Source organism: Netta rufina (genome assembly GCF_964035555.1).
Source record: "Netta rufina genome assembly, chromosome: 4".
NCBI lineage: Eukaryota > Metazoa > Chordata > Aves > Anseriformes > Anatidae > Netta > Netta rufina.
The window spans coordinates 3,434,429-3,460,461 of NC_140127.1; the positions used below are offsets into that span (position 1 = coordinate 3,434,429).

The 26,033-nt window shown below is 39.4% G+C and overlaps 1 protein-coding gene across 7 annotated transcripts in view; it reads right to left on the reverse strand.

The window, feature by feature from the left end:
• ANK2 (ankyrin 2) overlaps nucleotides 1–26,033 on the reverse strand; it is a gene marked incomplete at its 5' end in the record, with an annotated part of 325,477 nt that overhangs the window by 118,119 nt on the left and 181,325 nt on the right. For all 7 annotated transcript variants that reach the window (XM_084285777.1, XM_084285774.1, XM_084285779.1 and 4 more), the window contains 2 exons: nucleotides 15,302–15,400; nucleotides 16,707–16,805. In XM_084285777.1, the coding sequence (XP_084141903.1) occupies nucleotides 15,302–15,400; nucleotides 16,707–16,805 (198 nt within the window). The remainder of the gene's footprint in view (nucleotides 1–15,301; nucleotides 15,401–16,706; nucleotides 16,806–26,033) is intronic.

The following is a 26,033-nucleotide window of genomic DNA, read 5'->3' on the forward strand; positions in this document are numbered from 1 at the left end:
TTATATATGTTGTATATGTGACGTGACATGGATCATATATGTTGCAGCAGGTTTTTTAATACTACTTTGCTTATCAGTCTAGTATTTTCATTAAAAATCTTGGGACATATAGTTAAAAAATTGCACCCTGACAACAGTCAACAGTTTAATGCCAAAATCATGTGGTGTATTTTGAGTGGCTTTGCACACAGGTCCGTCTTTGGCAGGTATTATCCAATACTCTCAGGAATGACTTGAAGGATGGACCCGAGTGTTCATATTACAGCTGCAGACAGCATGAAGAAGGTGTTCTGCAAGCACACAACCCAAGAGGAACATAATTTGAAAGGTTCCTGTTACCTTGGAGAAAAGGGCTGGAAATGTAATTTAGTAAGGACGAATACAAGTTGCAAGGCTTTGGCAGGAATAACAAACTGTGCAAACAGAGAATGATGAGTTAGAGAAGAATACTGCAAAAAAGGACCCCAAGGTCGCAGTGGCTTGCCAGAGAGTCACTGAGCTCATTGTGCTGTAATACAGACAATCATTGCACTGTTGTAAAATTAAAATACATCCCCCTGAGGAAGTTATTTTTCTTTGAGAAAAGGCTGAAGTAATTGGTGTTATTTGGTCTAGAAAAGGAAAACTGAAAGGAAAATGGTAAGTGCTCAAAGAGGGAGGGGAAGATTTGCTCTGCATGCTCATACATGCTAAAACAAATGGGAAAGTGCACAGCTCAGTAAGGTTGCAGCAGAGAACATTCACGTTAGACATCAAGAAAAGCATCTTAACAGTAAGGTCAGCTGCGTTTTGATGGGCGGCTTCCCTCCCCCAAATCCCTGGCAGCAAACGGGAAGCACGGAGGAGGCAGGAAGGAGGCCCAGAAGCCAGCCTCTTCCATGTCCAGCCTCGTGGCTGGGAGGCCACCAAGCCTGGCTGCACAGGGGGCTCCTGGCCTCCCTGCACACAGCCCTTTAACAGGGGGGAGAAAACGAGGAGATCTCGCCAGAGTGTAAAATGAAGGGCTGCTGTCGTGCATGTACCGAGGAAGGCACAGAGGACTGCCGAGCTGAGGGCGTGAGCTGGCAGTGGGAACTGGGAACAGATCGGCTCGTTTCCGATTGTGCTAGGGCTGCAGAGCACAGAGAAAGCTGCAGGTAACCAAGCTGCCTCATTGCTTTGGCTTTCCTTCCCACACTGGGAAGAAACACCGTGGCATCCTATTTAGCTAGAACTACCAGTAATTTTCCACGCCCGTGATTGGGATTTTAATATCACAGTATAATGGAGCATTTTTTAACTGGTGATATGCACCATTTGTAACATCCTCCTAATGCTGAAGAACACTGCATGGGTGAACACAAGGAGCACAACCCCGCTAATGTAAACGCGAGGAATATGAGAATTTTCAAGCCAAAGCAAATCAATTTGCTTACAAGCTTTGAGGTTTGTTTTAAATCAACTCAAGTCCCTAGTTCTGCAACAGCACTGGGACAATAAATCCTGGGTTAGGACACCACGAACAATACATATATGACTTCATGATCATTTACAAGCACTAAACACTTCTCCACCCAGTCCCAAGACTGTTCCAGAGACTGCCCAGTAGATCAAGGATATTCTCCTCATACCTGTAACTACAGCAAACGTGGGTAAGGAAGTACTTGCACTCCTAGCCTTTTTTTCCTTTTCAGGCTCTATTTATAGTTTAAAATTACTATATATTTTTCCTTAAAAGCTGGCTTATTTTGGAAACTGCTAGAGCTGCTGAGGTTTATTTGCAAAACTAACTACACCAGACATACTGAGAAGCTTCCCCTGGCAAGGTCAAGCCCAATTTTTTCCACTGGCAGGGTGAAGTTTGCTTTCTCAGTGAAGAACTGGTTTCTGAGATTCTAATTGCAGTGTTCCTGACCTCAGCGCTTCTGGCTCATGGCCAGAGACTCCTATTTTAGGAGATTCCCAGTATTACCACGCTCTGCCCGGTGGGATTGCCTGTTAGCCCTGCTGGAGCTCTTCCTTCTCACTTGTCTTCTGGACCCCAGGACTTCCACGTCTCCTCCCACCTCTGACAGGCTATGGTGCATCTGTCTGTCTGTCTGCTACACGGCAAGTTTCTTTGTCAGCCAGTCCTGCAGTTAAATGTAAATGCCCACCACAACAGAAGCATATCCTTTCCTCCATTCTATTTACTTCTTGAACCTAAAACCCCCTTCCCAGTTTCTCATCTTTTAGCTTCAATGAGCTATATAATGGTACTTGGTTGCTCTGTTCTGCTTTAGAGAGAGCTCAAAGCTCTAGAGCTCAGACCTCTGCAAATTGGAAAAAAATATACATTTTCCCTAGACTTGTTTCATTACCCAAAGTTTTCTACTGAATCCAAAGCATTCTGGTTAATGATGCTCCATGGATGTATTGCAGAAGAGACTGACCTCTCCCCTCTTGTTTTAGTATATGCAGAGAGACACAGAGGGTTTACTGGGCCTTGAAGAGGAAAAAGTATCCTTATTTCAATAAATATTTCTTCAGTTTATAATCCCATGTTGTATGAACACATTCTAGAATTGATGTAAAAACACTGACTAGCAGATAAATGTCACAGGGAAAAGGAGAAATGTGCTTTCTTCTGGTATTTCGGAAAGCCCGGCTGTGTACTTATACTGTGACTGGATGTTTAGATGCGGTACATCCTCTGAAAAACAGAAATTAATTTTGTAATGATATATAACATTCATTTTCAAACAATGATTTCATCAGAGTATTTGCAGTGAGGACAGAGTACTCAGATTTCATTATCCTCTAAAATACATACTGCAAGATGTTTGCTGCCATAATATAAAGTTATTATGAGAAATTAATGCTAAATAAGTAGAGTACATTCCATACTCCATTCTTTCTACTACATTCACTGGTTTACTTGCTAATTTGAGAAAATGAGTAGCTCTCAATGATTCTTCAAGCTATTAATGCAAATTGGCGAGTTTTTATATGACTCAGAATTTGTATCGTTAAATTTTGCCCAAGCCCTAATGAAGAACACAGTCTGAAGAAGCAGAGAGATTATTAGAGCATTTAGAAAATCACACAAACAGAGCCATAGCCTGGCTTAGCTGTATTTTAGGGCAGGCTTTCAAGGAATCTCATCCTTTGTGGGCAGTACCAAATGATCAGGAGTACACATCTTCCAAATTGTGTTTAGTAGCCAGTCCTTTTGAATGACTGCCCTACCCATGCTTGTCCATCAATATGTAGCCTTTAGTGCCTATGTAATATATATGTCATATGGCATATGTATATATATATCTCCATATATACCTATATGCATGCTAATGAGGAAAATAAAGAAAATAAATTTTCTTCCCTTAGTTTGCCTTTTTTAAGATGATATGAGTTAGCAACATGTCTCGTGATGTAATAGGTAATATAAGCCCAAATGAACATACCTATTTTACCTCAAAAGCCTCCAAGAACTGTATTAGAAGATCACCGAGGTTACTGAGGAAGACAAGACAGCTGACATCTAACGCAATTCTCTACACACAGTAAAATGCTCATTCCTACTTACTCTTCAAGATGTAATTACTAAGCAGAGGGCCAACACAGCAGATTGCCCCACCCAGACCAGTTGCCTCCTCTTCCTCTCCATCCTGCCACATGGGCTTTTGGTTGAGGTCTTCATTATCTTATTTCCCCCGATTTTGCTTCACATCAATGAAATGGAAATCAAGGTCACAGTTTAAAACCGAAGTAGTTAGGCATTTTCTTGTAACCTTTACTACAATTCTGCAAGTGTACTTCTCAAGCAACATTTAGGAAAGATCCTGTGCACAACAGACTGCACATATAAAAGCTCGGTTTCCTCTGGGTTACTCTAGAGTTTCCTTCATAGGGCCTGGCACTTGAACTAACCCGAGAAAAGCCTTTGTGCAATTCATTCTACCTTTCTTCCTGTGCCTCCTTCTCTTTCCACTCAGCGAGTCCCACAAAGAAACAGATAGTGACACAAAGGATGAGATAAGAATGAGACAAGGGTGATACAAGCTTAGATTACTCACGAAACAGCACACCCAGATAATGAGATGTTCTGATTAATGGTCATAGCATTTTACGCAGTAAGACCATGATCATTGCTCGAGTCTTTAAATTTCAGTAACTTACAGGATTTTTCTACTCTTCAGAATATTGCTTAATAGCTTAAATAAAAATGGCAAGACCTTGACTTTATTCATCTTTATTCAGTGGCATACAACTCATCCCCCTTGTTTCCTCATTCTTCCACAGATAGTAGACTAAACAAGTGACATCTGCATCCCACCTTAGCAGTTAGAAGAAGGTAACTCTACCTTCACTAGCTGCTTCTCTTTCTCTCAGTCTCCAATAATATCCACGGGAGAGGAAATAACCACTCCAGCAAAGGCTGTTCTCCCTTCTCAAGTAGGACAATGATATGCATTGGAAAGGACAAGAAACAAGAAAAAGAAGAGGCAATGGGCACAAACTGGAACACAGGAGGTCCTCTCTGACCATCAGGAAACTTTTTTTTTTTTTTCTAAAAGCCTCCTGGGCATGGTCCTGGATAGCCTACTCTACATAGCCCTGCCTGAGCCGGTGGTCTAGACCACGTGAATCCTTTTCCAACCTCAGCCATTCTGTGAGTCAGTGAAAAATCCTCTAACAATTCAAGCAATTAATTATTTTAATCCACAAAACATGTGAGTTAAAAATAAATGCAACACTGCAAGCCGAATTTGGTATGCAAACCTTGAATAATACCAAGAAATTGGTAGCAAAAACCTTCATGAAAGAATCAACAATATTGGAATTGTGAGAACTTAGTTGTGTATTATGGCCAGAGCATTATTTCCAGCCACTCTAAAAATATACACTCCATAAGAGGATTTTACCTTAGCAGGAGAGATTCTCTGCCTAAAAGGGTGAATTAAGGATAGATCAAGGTAACTACTTGAATTTTTAAAAGTCTGTGTTGGTTTTTTTTTGTTAGCTTACATCAGAATCCAGAAGTGTGATATGGCAGTAACTAAATATTAACGGTACAATGATATATGCATGAAAAACTTTCAGAATGATTTTCTCATAGTACGCAATCACACTTAGACTGAGATATTTCAGCAGGCTTTCTCAAGTTGAAAATGTCTAAAACTCTTAGAAAACTACATCACTTTTTTTCTCCAGTAAACCTGTAGCACCTACCAAGCCTTCAGATCAATGATACTGATGTGTGACTCGTACTACCTGAGCATTGCTTGCTTTTACTTCTAAATACTTTATCATAAGATCTGTTTGTGTAAAATGTCCCGTTGCATGACTCAGATGACGGTTTGATATTTGTCTGTTTGTTCTCCTCAAGTCTCCTAGCATTGAGTTTGATTCTACTCCCACCCCACGGAGAAGCACTGAAGCACTACCGGTGAGAAAATAGATTATGCCTTTGAGAAGCATAATTCAATTCAAGGTTCCTTCCTTGTCCTGGGAGAAGTAATTTGCTTCAGCTTCACATCTGGTTCAAACCTGAGAGATTCATGAGGAAAATGTGCTCTGTGCACCTCTTGTCCTCCTGTACCTTCTGACTGCACTGCTGTGACTGGTATCTACTTCATGGAGGGAATTTTTATTTTCTCCTGAATCCACCTTATGAGAGAGACGGCCAATAAAAGCATCTTTTGGATACATCAGCAACTAGCTAAATTAAATGCTGTGGGTATGTTATTGATGAAAGGACCTTATGTTTTCGGACAGAGTCAGTGTTTCAAAATGAGCAGGACACAGCACATTAGTATATATTCAGTTCCTAGGGGTATCTTTTCCTTCATTAACAAAGCTGGTAAGTGCTAGTAAGCAGCGTGATGCACAGATTAGACGTAAGCATTTGCAGTCACAGAACTATTCAGTGTAAAGTGGCACATCTGTAAGGGCACGGGAGGCCACTGGATTCTGACCTTCTGTAGACTAACTCCCTAACAAGTGTTAGCTCATCTTTTCGGTAACAACCCTTGCATTCAATACACACAGCAGATTCGGGGGCCACTAGGGTCTCACACACTGTAAAACTTCAAGCTGAGAAAAGCACTTAGGAGAAAGGCTGGAATTGCTGGACTTAGAGAGGCTGGTGATTCTGCATTCTGGGGCCAAGCGGTTAAACAAAAGAAATAATGACAGAGCATCTATCTGCTTGACAGGACAGACCATAAAACTGATTTGTACTAATTAAATAAATAAAAGGATCTGCAGTGACACAGAAGGATACATAGAAAAAAATAGCACCTCTTCAGCTGTCTCACATTCTCTAGTAATATAAATAGTGTTTTCCACTCTATGCCTACAGCAATGAGATAACTATAAAGCCCACGAATAAAAAAGGTCTGGGTTTATGGTGCTCACCAAGTTGGTTTGTGAGAGATCATGCAGACCCCCAGCTGCATTGCAGCTTCAGGCAATACTAATGCATCTTCCACCTGTTGCTGTGCAGTTACAAGAACCCCTCTCCTGGGAAGTACATTTTACTGTAAGCCACTTCCTAGCTTATGTGACAAACTTAAAGAGCACAAGCATTCTATTTTAGGGCTTCAAATATCACGATTTTCCCAGCAGGAACAGGAAAGTAACAACAGTCTGAAACACAGCCCGGCAGAAATCAAGATGTTCTGTGCCTTGAAAGTGTCATTTTTACGAAGAGGAAGCCTGTAATAGGAATTGGGCTGATGGGGAATAATGGGAAGAAAATAGATTAGTCATGCACCAGGAAACATCACCTTGGTACTGGGCATGGGTTAGGGACCAGCTTAGCTAGGGCGAAGTCTTGTATTTGAATTCTGGGCTGTCGTCCAAAACAGCATTTGGGGTTTGCCTTCTATCTGTGGTAAAGTGAAAGCAATTCTGGAAACATACATATGCAGACATATATTATGTATATGGTTATGGGCTGAAAGGATGACAATATTGCACTAAAATCATAAATAAAATGTTTGTACTTATTGGATTTTGACTCAGTTATATCTAACGCTCTCACAAATATAAGGGGATAACAAAGCCAGTTCCTGTTCTTTATTGTCTCAGATTGCATCATTACAGTTGGGTGAAATGTGGCACGTCAGTCTGGTAAACCCTTACCTTTCCAGCTAATAGGCTCGTTTATACAGGCTCCTAAGGTTCGTGTATTTGATGAACAAATCTTACAGGACACCTCTCCATCGTATCATTTGTTGAAAAAAAAAAAACACTATTTGTTTAAGTGAAAGTCTTAAGTTCTGACCTGCACCACTGATACTAGTTTCTTTTATGGAGCTTAAACCAAATAGATTGCAAATTACCAAAATAGATTAAGAGATGTTGTAAACCTTTTCAGTTTGTTTTCAGACTGTGCTGGCTGAGAAACATGCATTACAAGATCTTATACCATCTCCCTTTTGATCAATGGAATCTAATAGTTAAAGACTATCAAAGTACAGGGTAGAAATTATGATATTTAAGTAAAACATGTTTTGTCTTAATTTGTTTGTTTGTTTGTTTGTTTTCTAGAGACAAGCTAGCTTTTTACATGTCATACATTATGGCAGGCTATTCATCTAGTTAGCTGTAGTGACAGTAGTGGACAACAGCACTTATTCCACAAATACGAAACTCGTCAAACTACACATCTGTAATGTGCATATAGATGTACAAGAATCTCCATTTGCTATACTCACAATGCAGATTGTGACTTCTAGAAGGAGGACATTATTACATGAGAATGTGCATTTTTACTTATTTATATTATTTACTTTATATTGCATTGCTATTTCTTATGTCTGTTTAAAAAATCTTGAAAATGTGATCCAAGTAAAGTCTGATGCTGTGATTTCTATTCATGCAGGTTGAAGATAAAAGAGATGAAATCTGCATTATGATATAGCAAAAATGTTGATGTCACATCACCCCCTTATGGCGTTCCTCCTGAGAAGGACCCCGACACAGGTAAGTAGAATAGGAGAGATTAATTTTCCTGCCTCTTCTAGAAGAAGTTGCCTCAAAAACACCACCACTCCAGCTACAATACAAAGATAAAGGGCATCATCTTATGATACAGGGGGATGACTGCCTTATATTGACCTTATAAATATTAAATCCTCTCACTAATACTGAACAGGCCGTCAGTATATAGCAGCTGGTTGAGGGGAGAACGTACTCTCCTTTATCAAGCATTTGTAAAACTGCATCTGGGTAACTATGTCCATTTGGGGGCTTATCAGAACAAGGAAAAGATGGACAAATTGGAACAAATACAATGGGGGGCCACTGAGGTAGGTAAAAGGGGTTGAAGCCTGAGACATGAAAGGACACTGAGAGAACTGGGGTTTTGTGAAAGGATGAGAGGCAAAAGATCCAAGATGAAGCAAGAAAAAAATCAAACAGATAAAAAGAAACAATTCCTCACAGGGTGGGTGGTCAAACACTGGAACAGGCTGTGCAGAGAGGGTGAGGAACCTGTCCTTGTAGATACCAAAAAATGGACAGGGCACAGTTCTAAACAAACCAGCTAACCTCATCCTTGGGTGCAATTTCAAAGCTGGCCACGCTTTCAGCCCAGGTCGGCAGGGGAAGGGTTGGACCAGAAGGTCTCCAAAGTGACTTCCACCCTACTTTAATCTATGATCCCATATATATTAGCATTGCTCTATAGGCATTCATTCAACCAAAGGCTAAATACTGTGTTATTGTACGCCTGATAATTATTCAATCAATTCAGTGAATTTGGAGACAAAGTCTCAGGTGCGGTTCTGAGATTCTTCTAAGATCTCTACTAAACCTCTCTGTAATAGTTGGGGATCGCCCTTGGCCTATTTTAAGCTGTAAACCTCACCCTGACAAGTTCAGTTGTTTTGGGGCTGCAACTGGGATCCCACAGATGCATATCAAACTGGCTCAGTACCCTCCTTGTTCTTCAAGAGCTCCTGGTCCTCGGAGCAGCTATCGAAAGCCAACCAGCCCTGTATTTCTAGATCACTACACTCCTTCTGCTCTGGGCGACATCATAAACTGGGCACCCTCCTAGGCTTGTTTTTCCTTTAACAATATGAATTATTAGGGAAATGATGAAGTCCCATATTAATACTCTGATACCAACAATCATTATCTTATGTCTACTCTCTGTTATCCTGTAATTCCCTGCAAATCTGTAAGCACCACTGCTGTCTCGCAACCACAGGCATACTGCTCAAATACACCTCACTGGCTGCCTGAAATCATACCTCACGAAAAGAATAACTGTTGGTTGTCAGTAAGTGATGATCACTGGAAGAGACAGGCAGCTGAAAGCTGGACTAGCTTAAGGGAGGATGAACAACTATATCTGTTCCTTCATTGTTCTTAACGTATTGCTTTTGTTTACGTCTCTCAAAATCCTTATAATCCTCCAGAAGGCAGTTCTTATTATTTTTTCCAGGGAAGACATAATGGACCTGATCCTTTATTACATTAGTAATGATGAACTGCAACTAAAGTACTCCCCTTGATATACACCAGCTAAGAATCTGTCTCTCTGAATATACCAATAGAAAACAGAATGCCCTGTTGGTGGGATTAACATTTTTTGTCATAATAGGTTACCAAATACTCTGCAAAATACAGTCCATTCTGATGGTAAGATTATCTTTACGAACTAGAGGGAGAGCAATCCCTGGTAAAGCAAATCCTGGGGCATCCCGATAGAGACAAGCAGATCACTTCTCTGACAATCATCTAAATCCTGCCTTCACTGGTAACACTGAATATGGACATTCAACGAGCTCTCTTATCGCTCATTTTTGGGAAAGCATATTAAGGGTGGAAATTCTGTGCTATTCTATGGATTGCTTTAATCCGACAAATAGTCTGGATAAGAATACTCCAGCGGTCATCTCCTGTGTTTTGAAACAGGGAACTGGCAATGGTAATGGGGACAAATTTAAGCACAAAATATTTCTTGGCTAATGTGTTTGCAACGAGCTTAGAGAAGGATATAGAGGAAAGGAAACCAGAGGGCTTTTAAATAACAAGATCAGCTTGGGGGAGGACTGATTTATCTAATCCTTGCCTTCTGTATCTGGGTCACTTTAAATAATCTGATGATTAAAAGGTAGGCTCCTCCTTTTGCCAGGGCCCCTAAATGAAGCAGTGGTCAAAGCACACCCTTAGCAGCTAATGGGGAACACACTTTCTTCTAAGGTCAAGTGCAGAAGTTTTAAAATCGATGGGAAGTGTTTCTTAGATGACTGCAGGATATGATAGCTCCCTTACAGTTACTGAACAGGAGTGAATTCTATTTCCTTTTGTTGCCTTTTACTTTTCAGCTCTTTGTACCTCAATCACTTGACATTTGCACCAAGAGGTGCGACTCTTCTATTAGACTAACCTTTTTGACCTTGCCTGGAACAGAGAAGGTTGGGATAGATCCATTCCACACGATATGTGTGGTCAGAATAGCTCAGCATTACTGCTGCAGGGAACAAGCCTAGAGGTAGACTCGGTTATTAAGATTATTGCAGTAGGGACATCATCACACTTGGGAGACTGATATTCCAGTTCTCAGGAATCTCTGATGCCTATACGTAAATCAGATGAGACAGTTTGGCTTTAAGAGAAACTAACAAAGAAATACTAATTCATCAAACGGAAGGGTTGGACTGACTAAATTTGGTGACACTTCTTCCACCTGGAAAAAAAGACCAAGAACTGACATAAGAATTCATATTATGTTGCAAAAGTAGACGTTCACTGAGAGGGGAATTATGGAGAGGGATTGCTGCTGTAATGCACAGGCAGAACTGCTAACAGGTTGTTTGGGGTAAAGAAATTATCTGGCTGTGAAAGGAGGAGACCACTGGGCTGGACAGCAGAGAATGTGTGTGGTCAGATCTCTACACGGCCAAAACTCATGGTCAAATCAAAAAGAGAAATTGCAGAGACTGATTTCTGACTTGATGAAGCATATCTAGATCTGCTCACTGAACCATGAGCAGAGTCAACCAAGTGGATGTCTTACAGATATTCATTAAAGATATTTTTTCAAGAAATATTTGTAGCAAAAGGCAGCTAACTGAGCCAAACAATTGTGCACTGGTCAAGTTCTATGTAGAGGTCTGCTGAGAAGGACCAGTAACTTCTACACTTCTTCAGCCATTTCTGGGTTTGCCCTCGTTTCAGCATTTGTCTGAAACATACTCAGGGAAGATGTCAGCTCTCAAATGATATGCACACAGGTGAAAGTGGAGTCATTCAATTAGTAATCACTGTGCAATTAGGCTTTGTATCAAAATAGAAATTACTTTTCTAAAAATAGGTGGTGATGACGTATTAGCTCAAAAGGAACAGATTTCTAAAAAGATAGGAAGAGGAACAAAATAACAGCTCTGAAGGCCAACAGAAAACTGAAGGGCAAAGCAAAGTAATATAACAAAAAACAAAATCCATAAAATCGAAGTCCTGAATGTTTAACAGCCTCAAATAGCACAGATGGGGTTTCTAATCTCAGTGGTTGCAATGTTTTTAATAGCCTTTTCTGAGATAATTCTGTTATTTCTTTGTTGCAAGGAACAGGGAAATCAGTGTGGCGTTTCAGATGTCACTTGTGGTAAGTTTTGATAAAGGCCAGTGTTTTTATGTAATTTAACTGCAAAAAGAAAAAGAAAACGGCAAGCTAAAGAAACTAGTGTTTAGAATGCTCACTTATCCATCAGTTTATAATCAGAGAATAAATTTTATCACTATGGCAAATTCTCATCCCTGGAAATGGGAATGACCTTGACAGATACCAAGTTCCTTAAAGAGGAAGTTATGAAGCAATCTGAGTATCTTCACCGGCATTAAATCACTACTACCAAATGGCATTTAGCAGGGGTCTAAAAAAAATAAAGTGTGAAATAACAGAGATACTAAGGAGAGGATGTAATACACCCTCAATACCAACAACTGTTCCTAAAAGATTTGAGTGACAATATAGCATCTATTTTTAAAAATGGAATTGAGATAAAATCTAGGAAAGAGAAACTGAGCATTTCAGTCATAATTTCTCTCTTTTTTTTTTTTAATTAATTTTTGCCTTTAACTTGTATTTTTGCTCATTTCAGAATTTCTGTATTAAGCCTGGTAAGATTAATTTTATCTCTTATTCTTTTTATCAATGCCATATTGCTTGACAAAAAATAAAAATGGTATTTGAGTATTCACATTCTCTTCAGGCATTCTCTTCTCCTTTTTCTGTATAACTGCATGTTTATCTTTTTCAACCAGCTGTAGTTACATACTCTTGACTCTCGTCATAAATCAAACATCCATTCTTCATTAACACTGAAGTCTGTTTTCCTTTTTTTTTTTTTTAAACGTATTTATTGCCTATGATGAATGTGATTCTTGAGCATGTAAATCCAATCTTGAGTAGAAAGGCAGCATTCATTATCCTCATAGAGCATAAAGACAGAGAAATAACTTTTAAATCTAATCTTCCACAGGAAGTCTCTGGCAAATCAGTATCAGAACCAAATTCTTAGAAGTCTCCTCAGAGCCCTGAATAAAAACAGGCATCCTTTCCACCCATCCTATAGGCAACATCTATTCATTCGTATTGCAGTTTTTAGCTACCTGGGAACACACGCGTGAAAGGACAGACACACAAATACTACTCAAAATGCTGAATACCATCAAGAGATATTACCCAAGTGCATCCATCCAACATTTACCAAGAAGACAGATCTAGGTAGGTCATTCACCTCTTTCTCTGTGTGCAACTACCAGAGATGGTAAAGCTCTACCAGGACTCAGATTTACTGTGGTGGGCAAAAAAAACATGTTACGTAAAGCTGAATGACTCGCTTTAAATGCTATGACTCTTTATTTACAAATTATAATCATTTTATAAACACTAATCAAAGTCCTTCACTTCATCTTTGTTCATTAATGCCAAGTCTACATTTGCCTTTTGGGGTTTTCCTTAGGAGTGCATTCTTTTACATCTAAAAATGTAAATACTCCACTTGCAAACGCTTTGTGGAGTATCTTCCTAATATTGCATCCCTCCCCCATTATTCTGAAAACTAACTCCTGACAGATAGATACAGATTTCAGTAGGCAGGAAACAAGTGTTTATGCCAGGTTGCCGACTGCCATCTTCTAAATGTCTGTTGTTATCTGTTGAATCGATCCCGCTTGGATGGTAACTGAAGTAGCAAATGCCTGTTAACAGGTCTGCACACATTACACAGAACATTCACTGCTAACAATAAATGTGTTTAAAAACTAGAATAGCATATAGAATAATGTCTGTGAAATTAATTTCCAATTCTGTCAGAATGTGTTTTTCACATCTAGGAAATTTTATTTCTTTTTCAAGCATAAAGAAAAGTGTTTATGAGGGGTGATGCTTCATGAAAGTATCATTTTTACCATTACTTCTCTCACTATGCTCAAAATCCTAATATTAAATATATCGGTTAATCTTCTTATACAATGAGAAGGATAGAAAATTAATGCAGAAATCATTCAATAAGTTCATTAAGAAAGTAGATTCCTAATTTTTTTAGCAATGGAATTACAGCATTCCTTATCTTTAATGTAAGTAGAGGATGGAGAGTAATTGACCAACAGTTGTCCCGAGAGAGCTCTTTAACAGCAGTTTTGGGGCAAAAAGCAAAATTAAGAATAAGAAGTCAAAGAATCTTGGACTGGAGGCATCTTAGAGATCTTTTCAATTTCTTTCTATCGTTATAAAATATAAAGAAAGCACAGACAGACCTGTTTGTTTTATAGTGCTATTGGTTCATCTCTTGGCCTCCATTTACTTTATACCATCCATCTTTTATGATGACATCAAACAGAAAACAGAAAAAAGAAAAAAGCAGGTTCGCAGGTCTGGGCCAGCAAGATGTGAAGGTGGTCAGACTTAGGATGGACTCTGACAAATCAAATCCTTTCACAAACCTGGCTGTGTTCCTATTGATAAGAGAATGCTCTACAGAACAGGACTGAGAAAAGCGTCTCACACAGGCCCAGCCTCCTCAATTTCTTTTCAACCAAGGTAGTTTCAAGCTACAGCATTTAATCACATCGCTCTCCTGTTCTGCTCATGTATCTCAGAAAGATTAAGCTAAGGGTCATTATTTTGCCTATAGACAGTAAGTGCTAGGAAAATTCAATTTGAAATTAATCTACCCCTGAAGCGTGACTTGTTTTCCTCCTTGTCATAGCTTACACCATTACTGCAAAAATGGTATTTGCAATCATTGAATGACGCACTTGAACTCAACTGGAACACTGTTAGCTCAATGATTTATTTCTGTGAATGTCACAAGCAGACAAGATGAGTTAGAAAGATGTTGCTGGGATAAAGATGGCAGTTTCTATATCATATAGTCCTCATCTGTACCACACATCCTGTTCTCTATAGCTACAGACAGTTGCCATAGTTAAGAAAGAAGAATTTACAAACATTAACCAAATAATTTATTGATAAATTGTTCCTAATCCTCAACAGAGGAAACAGCGTGCATCTTAAATATGCATAAGGATAACTTGGCCAACTGCTCCGTAGTGATAATAGTGTGTCTGTCTGAGGGCTGAGGATATGGGAACAGTTAGCTCAGAAAACAAACCATCATCTAGCTACTCTGCAGTGTGCTGTTCACCGCAAATCGCGCACATGTTGTTTACAGCTCTGAAATCACAGCAGGGAGGCAGCTGCCGCTACAGCCTTGCCCAAACTGGAGAGAGAACTGGCCATCAGTCAGTCTCGGCAACATCACCACCTTCTCTGGTACGTTTTGGAAGAATAGACAAGCTTCATGTCAGTGGAAATAACAGGGATCTTTTGGTTGGTTTGCCCACCAGGACAAGGTGGATTTCCCAAATTCAAATGTACATTTCAAACTTTTGAAATAGATTCTATCTGAGCCCAGAAAGAATGAGTTCAGAAGCCTGAGTAAGTTATCTGCAAATGTCTAGCCCACAAATAACCATGTAAAACAATTTTATAAATCAAGTCTGAGAATTTATGTTCCTCACTATGGCACACCAAATATAAGGAAAACATATGATATAATATGTCTACACTTTGCAGGATTTCTGAAACAAACAATGTATTGTTAAGAGATTTCAATCAACAAAAATATGAGTTTATATATCACACAGTGAGCACATACCTTCATTTTGTTATTTGCTTTTATTTTACTTACTGAGCAGTGAACACCAGGTCAGGTGTGGCATCAAAAGAGTTTGGAATCACCGCCTAGCACCTCAGATCTACTTCATTACATTTCACCAAATAACTTTTAGAAGAAAAAGGAAAACAGCATCATACCTGAGACTGTGCATTAATATTGGCTCCTTCCTTAACCAGAACTTTGACAACTTCAGCTTGTCCTGCTAAGGATGCAATGTGTAGGGCTGTATTCCCTTTCTGTTATAAAGAGGGAAAAAGCAAAAGACATTACCTTCTTTAGGAATCATTTTAACCAGCGGTTCTTTCATAATATCCAGCATGCAGGCCTTAAATTTTTAAGTACAGTTTTACCTTACATTTTCATGATATTCCATAACCATCAAAGGGATAGAACTGGTAGCAGCAACCATGAAGATTTCTTTGGTGGTTGTTCAACACTTACATCCCAACATAACTTTTGAGTGAAATTACAGAATTTGATTTGGGTTTGGAACAAACTTCTAGATAAGGTATAATACGGGCTAACAGGTTTTTTTAATTCAGCTCTAGAGATCATGCCCTGTAGAATGCAGCTGAAAGGAGTCTAGGAATCCTAAAGTTCAAGCAGTGAATCACGTGTAAAATGCGATTTCCTAGTACAAGGCCCAAAAGGAGGATATAACTTAAGTGACAGAAACCAATCTTTTAGAAGTGGAAGATAACCCTTTTGTTTTCCCCCGTTCTCTAATCTGCATAAAATTAAAATGTGTATTCTTGAAAGCTGTTCACTTCAAGTTGAGACGAAGTGCATAATAAAAAACATCTCTCGAAAACAGCAGCAGCATGGTAGACAGCTGCTTCTGTACGAGTCTTGTATTTTTTCCAGGCCAATCTCCCATCCCCAGCTTTTTAAATTACTTTATTAAACAATCAAGACCAGGTGCCTAAGGCTCATAAAAGAAAAGCAAAACCCCAAAGTCCCATCTGGAAGCTGGCAGTTCTATCAGCAGCTTCACTGAGGGGTGACTTAAAGATGTTTTTGAAGGAAGGAGGGAACTTCTGTTTTTCTTTCAGTGACAGAAATGAGAAGTTCAGCAAGAAGCACTTTGAGCTGATGACCAAGTGCCAACCTTGATGTACATCAGCAATCATGAAAAAAGAATCCCACAGGGACACAGTGGCAGTAACTTAATGCAAAGACTGGGCATATATCTCTGGATACGATATATTCATTTATCAATTTTCACAGATTTGAAAAAATCTACTGTTTTAAGCTATATTCACTCAATTGTCATTGGAAATAATAAATTTGGCATTGCTTTTTTTTTTTTTTTTAATTCTTCCCCTGCAAACAGATTGTATAAGTAATCTTCCCCTTTTTAATTAGAACTGACGAGCATCAGCCAATAACATTGACATAGACCATAATGGAAACAGCATTGTAAATATCAATGAAGTATTTATACCATCATCTTATTTTGTACTTTAATAACTTTTTCTAAATTTCTCCCTTGTATTTGAGTTACTCATTTTGTGAATAAACTTACAGACGTGTGTCAATTACCTTAGTGGCAGAATCCACAGCCGACCCTCTTTCCAATAATTCTTGTACCAGTCCCACATGGCCTTCTTTAGCTGCCAGGTGCAGAGCATTGAGTCCATTCTGTAAGCACAAGGGCCATATCAGTTACAAATATCAGTTCTGAAGATACACGTTCCTACCTTACCCTGGTATAAGACGAAGATTAGTAGCTGGAATACTGTTACATCTGCTAGCTGACTGTCTACATAAGTCAGATATTTTGGACTTGGCCAGTTAAGCCAAGGCGCTGTGTGACAAAGCTTCTCATAGCAACAGACATCAAAACAAACCATGTTTTCAGCCAGCAAATTCTCCTAAGAGATTCCTTCCTCCCTTATAGTTCCACATTTCCCTGGACCACTACACCTTGGGAGCCCATTATTTCCAAATTTGAGTGCACATCTAGCTTATACTTACTGTAATTTGATCTGTCCCTACTGAGGCATTACCATCAGTAAGAAATCACTAGACTTAGACAAATTTACACAGGATGTGTCTATTGAATTACGATACTTCCAGGCTGAGGTAGCTGTCCTGAACCCTGGACTCTCCCCCCTTTTTCTCTGGAATAACTGGTATCAGTCAGAAGACCACTCTCACAAGTAGATCAAAACAGGATTATATGTGACTTGCAAGGTGTACTGGTCTTTGACTTGGTACATCTGCTGGTTTCTGATGAGCAGGTCTTCACTACACTTGGTGGATTTGTAACCTCATTCAAAAAGAACAAGAAAATGATGGAAAGGAGCACTAGGATTTTCAGAGGAAAAAAAAAATCTAATAAAATTAACACTTAAATCCCTCTCATATTAAATAGGATACTTTATCTCCTATAAATTCCAGCTACGGAAACTGTATCTTCCTCTTCCTATTATCCCTATTCCACCCACGGGAAATATAAAATGGCAGTCTATTGTAACAGAACAGCCAGCCTATTTTTCACAATCCTGTGTTATTTCTCACAGTACATCAGGCAGGTGACAGCACCAGATACTGCCGTTGCCCTCAAGCCCTCTGCTGTTTTCCACATTGCAAGCATCGCAAGCGGCACCCAGGTACCTGCGTAACTCGCAGCACGTTGAGCGCTCTGTAGCTTTTGTCACTTGTCTCGCAGTAGTTGGTAGTCACTTAAATTATGAAACCAACAAGCAGCTTTCTAGTCTTTTATTTGCCCATCCTCAGAGGCAGCTTGAGCTCATAATTCCTGGTGGGATTTTAAAGCACTTAGCACTTCACAGGAGGCATTTAATGGGAGTGGGTCCAATGGCTGCCGACACTCCAGTCCAGATGCGTTTCTGAAGCAAATCCATTTAATTCTACATTCATGCAACACCAACAGATTTTGTGGTCAAATTCAGAAGTGCAGCTGTGAGGAAAGCCAAGGAACTGAAGGAAAGCTACATTCACAAGCTGCCAAAAGGCAAAGAATACCCTCATGCAGCCTGGTAGCTCGGAAATGTTACTGGGAAATGTGGTTTCAAATCCCATTATGCGGGTGAAGCAGCAGTAACCAGATCCTTCTTACTCCACAGGAACAACCCTACCACAGCACTGCAGAGTCCAAGGCTGGCAACAGGGCCATGTCTGGGATCAGGAATATAATTTAAGTCAAAATTTATGTGGTGAGGTTGACCATAACCATCAGGATGACTAGGACTGTACATGTCAGTGATATTTTTTTTGCAAGCTGCAAACGTTTCAGGCAGCTCTGATCTTCCTTGTTTTTAATCTCAGCTGAATATAAAATAACCACAACTACCACCTACAGCAGTTGTAAGTTTTGAAGTAGTATTTGGTGAGGAAACACACAGTGCCCTTCTCATTGCTTGAAAACAAAGACCTGTTCTCATCTAGTAAATTAGTCTTCAACACTTTCTATGCGAGTATGAACAGCAACTTTGACTCCATCCAGTTGGACACAGCTGATGTATTTCTGAGGTCTGTATCAGCCTTTTTTCACTCCGTGCAGGCAGACTGAACTCCACAAATGACAGCACGGAAACCGAAACGCTGCATGGCCTACACAAGCTCTGTGCACTCACACGCCTCTGGCTGCAGGAAGTTCAGCACGAGCTGCTGCCTTGCACTCACACCAACAGACTGTGGAGAAAGGAAAGCTCGTCCTGGTGCTAAATTAGAAGCAAACCCTTAAAATATTGTTATTTGTACCGGAGAGAGATAGCTAATGCCACCACATTAAGTAACTGAAAGCTAATGCTGCTGAACAGATTAAGTTTCTTTGCAATATTACTTATTTATCGTATTTATTAAAACATAAGCAACATGAATACAGTGAGGTCTAGTAAAAAGGCTACAGAAACAAACTGCAGCACAAACAGTTCCTACGGTACGCATTCAGATTCTGTAATTACTTAAACCAAGCAGCAGCAGAAGCAAGCATTGCACTTTGAATGTTAAGGGCCCGCACGACTGAAGCCTTAAAGCAAGCTTTGTTCCTCCGTAATCAGCACCAATGCTGTAATTATGTCCCGGCCCACAAGGCTGATCCCTGCTACTTATGATGATGGAAGCTCAGATTTAATCAATGCAACTCCTCCGTTCCTGTCAGCCACATTCTTGTACTGCAGAAAAACAAAGGTTTCTGACACTTCCCTTTTCTCTCCTGTGCCTACCAAAACGTTGTGGGTGGGGGAGAGATGAAGTTAGTCGTCTGCTAAGCACAACCATACCGCATTTGGGCTGCTCCTCCCAGCAGAGCAGACATATACCATAACTACCTTTTCTTTCCAGAGGCTCATTTGTAATTCTGACTCCCATAAAAGAACATAATACTCAACCTCACCAGCTTGGCTGTTCAAGTGCTTCCCTGCAGAGCCTGATTCCCTCAGTCCTTTTTCTCCTCTGCCACCAAGCTAGAGGTTTTGGCATTCTGCATCCCACGGAGTGCTACGAGCATGCACGCGTACCGCTACTGCTCACAGCACTTCCAGTGTTACCCTACACATTTTCACCAGAAAAGCCTCCAAATGTCCTGTTAAGTCCAGGGAAAATCGCCAAACTTTTCTAATCCATCTGAATTTCACTTGCTTTCTTTTCTGGACGACTGGCACCAGGTATCACTGCTGTCATCTGAAGATCACCTGAGGAAGTCCATGGTACTTTTGCCTTTGAAGTGAGCTGCAGCAGGACCAGCCCCTCGCTGAATGGATGCTCTTCAGGCCACTGCCTGGTGCAATTACTGCTCCTGGCACAGCGCTCAGATTGCTGTTGCATCCAGCAGCACTAATAGCTTGTACTATTCCTGTCTAACCCAAAGCAAACTGACCCTGCAGAAAGGTGACTTCTTGGCAGAGCACCACAGCAATCTACAGTTGAAGGAACATTTAAAATCAGCACTGGTACCAGAAGAATTGCTTCTGCTTCTCCTGTATCTTGCTGTTACATGCTTCACAACAGCAGGAAGCAAGAATGTATATTAACAAACGTAACCCTCTACTTTACACTACAAGTCTGACCCCGTGTAATTCGCAGTGACTTTGAAGGAAGTTGGGATGTGACACTATGCAGAAGGTGCTGCAGGTGTCAGAGTTTCTAATCACTCCTGCCTTTGCAACACAAAGTCAGAATGACATTTATGAAACTTACAGAAAAAGCATCATGAAAGTCAATAAAATTGAAAAATTTAAATCTGACTTTTGAATATTTTGACATTCTCTTGAAGCATGAAATACAATGCACTTCCATCGAGTTGCTGCCACTGATGTTGTGTTCACTGGCTTACACATCTGCTAACAGGCCAATAGCAAACCATAATTTACAAACACAATCGAAGTTAAAAAGTATTTTTTAAATTATTTTTTTTTTTAAATAAAAAGCTCTGCATGGTTGTGCTAACTTCTGCACATGTTTCAACAACTTCTTACAGAGTTAAGAGGGCATCTGAGCTCACCAGTAGAGCCTTAGACTAAAAGACAGCATCACAATCTTTGTCATCACAGTCAAACACTTTTCTCCATCTCTTTAAGATATTGGCCTAAGGTTGCTGCAAATAGTCTCCTTTGAATAAATCTCTCAGGCAACTCAAAAGTGGATGTGGTCAGGCTCTTTTCTAGAAGGGTTTGGGAGAGGGCACACTGGAGAACTGCACATGGATTTCTCCACTCAAAAAGTCTTTTGAACTTTTTTCCCAAAATATCACAAAGAAATAAAACAGAGGGTGGCAAAAGAAAAAAAAAAAAATCAGATTATGAAAATTCCCCCTTTATGTTGCTTTGTAGCCTATGAATTAATGAAAATGAATTAACCTACTGAGTTATCAACAAGTGATAGTGTCGACCTCATTATGACTGGAGTGCTCCTTCAGTCTATAGTTAGCACTACTAGGAGTGTTAGCTGCTAAATGAGGGAGTAATTAATAGCTGGTGCTCTGTCTTCCTGAGACTCAAGCAATAAAGACACCAACCAAACTATGAAGAAACCATCAAAATGAGAGCAAAAGCCAAACAGATCTAAGTTTTTAAAGCCTTGGAGCTGGAGACCCCTCCAGAATACCTAACGTTTGAGCCCTCTTCTCTTCTGGGTATCAGACTTGGCATTCACTCCTTGTCAGTACAGAAGACCTAATCGAAACAAATGTCAAAAGTCCATCACACATTTTTCCTTTCATGAAACTAATTTTTAATACTGTGAAAACTGACAAACCTCAAGGACAAGGCAGGGAAACATTACTGTAAGTTGCATTTTGGACTAACAATTCTCTTTCAAAACACAGCAGACTGCCGATGAACCCTTACACTTGTGGGTCTAATTTCTGCTGGAGCTTGGAGCTGCCAAAGTAAAAGGGCTTTATAAATGCGTACTATAAAAGTATAGTTCATTTTCCTAGCCAACATTATGAGTGTTGATTCACACACTTCAGAAGCAAGTTGGTTCTTCTTGCTATATTAACGAGAAATAACAGCCATGTCTTAAAATACCTAGGTTCATAAAATATAGAAAATAGCCTTAAAGGAATCATATTTCTAATGCTTATCAGTTTTTCAACCTATAAAATACTAATTATTAGATTTTTTTTTAAAGGGACTATTTAAAGGCAGGTAATTTTGCCCACGGACATTTCTAAATCTCTCCAGAAATAAAGAAATATCAATGATTTACGATTTCCAAAACAGATAATTGTGCTTGAATTCAGATTAAAGGGAAAATTCCATAATAATTTAACTTGACATGAGCTGAAGGTAGCGTTCAACAAAACATAATTATGTAACAACTAATCCCTGCATTTAGTATACTCAGAAACATTAAATTCCACCAGATTTTGGAAGCAATTAAACCGGGGAAATATTTTTATCATTTATAAAGATAGCTCTGTGAAAATTTAGGATCTGATAAACAACTGCTAAAACCAAAGAAAGCATTTTCTTGTGCTACCTCTGTCCAGGAAAGCTTATTCTTAACATTACTTATTGTTTACTGAATTGGCATCTAGTTTAAAAATAGCATTATACTGAGAAAAAAAATGCATATAGGCTTCATGTTTTAAAAACTATGCAGATACCCAACTCTTTTAAAATAAATTACATTTCCTATGTTTTGCAGAGTGTGTTAGGTTTTCCCATTAGACTGCTGGGACACAACCTGGAGACACCCCACTGAAACCCCTTGAAGGAGGAGGAATAACTGAGGCTTCAGCAGCAGCTGCCATGCCTTATTCCCTACCCTCTAGAAGAAAAGTATGCTTCCAGTCCTAATAAAACTTAAAACACACCAGTGATGCTTACTGATTTAATGGAAGGTGGCGGTCTTAGTTATTGAAAGCTAAGTGAACCCAATTCAGACAGCTTTGTGAGCAATTTCTTGTAATTTCTAGAGCTGGAGTTTGCAGGAAGCTAAAATGGCTGTATGAGCTCAATGCATGGCAAAGGCTAAGAAATCATACTCTCTAGCCCTGACGATGTAGGAGGCCCATCACAGTTCATTCTTTGTGCTTGGGAAGCCCCTGAGAGTAATCAGTGTCCTCAGGGAAACAGGTTATCCAGTACACAGAGGAAAGCTTTTCCTAGCTTACCAGGCCTCAGGCATTCCAAACAATTTTATTTATAGGTCTGAAGGGATTATTTAAATATTTTCCATTTTGTACTACTTGTCAAAAGCTCAAGGCTTCATATAGTGTAGAAAATTCCTGAGTCAACCCAAATGTCAGGTAATATTAATTATTGAATAATATAAAATTTTACTTTTTTTTTTTGCACAACAGTCAACTTTTTTTTTCCCCTACCCTGATAAACGCAGGTATAAAACCAGATTTGATCTTAACCGTAAAGCAAAACCACAGATTCTAAAAGTTAGCAGTGGTATCATCATCTGTCATCCAGGGATGTTTTATCTTTTCAGATATTAATTCTATCTTATCACATATAATTCTTTATAAGAAATTATGCAGCATCTATTCTTCTGCATTTACATATTGTGTTTGCATTTATCTGGCTCTGATTTCACCTGTAAGTGTCAATGTATAAGAAGCCACTGCTTTGCACAATAGTGTTAACATGCCCTTACAAAAGAGGAACTTTGTTACCCAGTTTCAGAAGGGAGCTACTTTTCAAAGAAGATGAATCTATAGCAACCCTGGTCATGCTCTGCTCTAAGCAATCAAGAGAAAATGAACACTAGAAAAAACTAAAAAACTTTTGATGTTTCCAAGTGATTATCATGTTAAATATTCTCTGTCCTGAGGGTGGGTCTTTTTGCTAATATTGCTGCTTATTGCTAAGACTTAAAATTTATTGGATGTATTCAAAAATATTTTTGAGAAGTACTTCTGAGAGAAGAGCAAAAGAATCCAGGTCTAGATTTGATCCCTCCTAACTGCATACCTTGAAGTTCACCAGCTTCTGTGCCCGGTAACACAGCAAGCATTTTCTTGACAGGATGTCCTTTAATGAAACTTTCTTCTAGATAGCAAGAAAAGATTGTCTCTATATGTTTTCAGTAAGGAGCACATATAAAGCCCCAGTTCTTCTCCTGTTCATCGTTAAATTCTTTGACACAGACAGCAAACAGTACCTCTCTCACTTTTATGTCCTAACTTCCATTTGACATATGCCTGCTGTAATAATCTGCAGCTTTCAGCTTCCTTCAGCAAGGAAGACAATGTCTCAAAATATTTTAGATCATTTCATTTCTTATTCTTCCATCTACTCTTTTCCAGAAATGAACAGTGTCCACAACTGTGGGCTTTTTGAGTTAGTTTTGACATTTCACCATCATTGCCAGCATTATCTGACATTCTCCAACAGAATATTTTTTTAAATGCATACTTTTTCTAAGTCTGAATGTCAGCATGTATCAGAAAGGGGCAAGGAATTTTACTGAGAATTTCTTGGTGGTATGCATAAAGTTTTGGATAGCATAAAGCTCCAGTGCAGGAAAACAGCCTTCTTCAGGCTAGCGGCAAGCTGCATTCTTAAATTAAACTAATTAGGATTTAAATGTAGTTTTAAAATGAATGTGTAGGTAATTTACTAGAGAATTAAGGATCTAAAGAAGTTGAGAATACAAAAAAACTTTAAAAAGGTATCCCCTTGCCCCAGATTCCTGTCAGCACAAGGTCTCCCTAGAGCAGGCTGGGCACCCCGCACCAGGCCCCACCTGCCCCTAGGCCTTCTCCTGGGCCCGCGTGGAGCACCAAGTCCCAAAGACATGGCTTGTGCTATTTTTTTCTGGGTGAGACTTCCTGAAACAACACAAAGGGTGTACCATATTAAAGAAGAGTTGCATTTCTTGTTTGTGTCCTTTAGCATGGTGCCATGAGGAAGCTGTGCACTACATGGTGGACAGCATGGGATAAGGCCTTTGGGACCGAGGTTTGCGTGGGTGGTACTGGAGAACCACCAGGTGCTCCAGTAACTCAGTGTTGGGACATATTTCAAATTGGAACATAGCATAATGCAGCAGCATGTTCAGTCTTTTCCTTTGCTCCCCAGCTTTCCCTGAATAAATGCTTTTTACCAGGTGAATGCTTCTTCTCTACAGCTCTTCACTGTTGCAGTAAAACAGAATAAATCGTGCTGTCAACATGTCCAACCTGATGCTGTAGGCTATGAACACAAACATTCGCTGAAGTTTCTATTCACCTGGGGCACTGAAATTTTAGTCCATCTCATGAGGCATGAGTTACAAAGTAGAGCTAATATGAAATTTCTACTGAATGATTTACTCATTTTCATGTTATTTAAAAACAATATTTAGAAGCAATTTTACTTCCCAAATTTCTAGGCATTGTCCACTTTGTTGTCATTTTGATCAAATCTGGCTTTTAGTTAGGAGAAATGCATTCACCATAAAGCTTGAGCTCTCAAATCCCCATTCAGAGAAATGCCATTGACTTCACTCGAATGTCAAGACATTTTGCAGGCCTGCTGCAGACACTTACTTGCATACTTATTTTAAGTCACAGTTACCATGCTATTAAATTTGATAGTACTAGTCACTCATTGCAAACTCAGATCCCTGGGCTATGAAGCAAAAGTAATTGGATTTATAGAATAGAGTTACCAAAGACCCAATCTAAAATGTTCTATCACGTTGCAGTCATATCAATGGTGGAACCCTAATAGTGTGTTTTTACAGTACTAGTAATTTCTCTGAAGTGAGAGGCAGCACTTTAAGCACAAAATGTAAGTACCTTTTTATGTCCATATCTAAAACAATTTACTTTATAGAGAACATTGAGTGGCAATAAAAACATATCTAAATAGTGTTAAAAGCATATTTGAGTTTACAGTTTTCCAAAACTGTTTTTTGAAAAAAGAATAAAAATCATGGCTATTCTAACCATCTGAGGGTAATCAGGATTGCAATGCTAATTATCATTTGACTAGAGATTCTGCAACTGAGCTTCAAGATGTTAATCTGCTTGGACACAAGTTAGCTGGTCAGCTAAAAATACTACCCACTGACCGTTTACTTGCAGGCTGAGATCTCACAAAAATAGCAGGGGAAGCCTCACACTTCCGCACCCCAGGTCACTGGGGATCAGGTGCTTCACGTGGGACAGTGTGATTAAAGGCTAAGGAAAATCCATGGGCTGACCATACCGCTTTCAATGTGATAAACTAGCATTCAATGTTTCTATAATGCCCAGGCTGTCTTGTGCTATTTCTACCATAGGAGTGCAGGTTTTGAATTGGATTTTATCTTGCTCTTGGTGAAACAATTACCTCTACAGTTCCAGCAAATGTTCTTAGGGGAGAAGGCTGGCACTGAGGAATACTAAACCTCCTGCTGCTTCCCTTGAACTTGAAAATGAAGACGTGGTTTAGAACCCACTGAAAATATCTGAGGTCA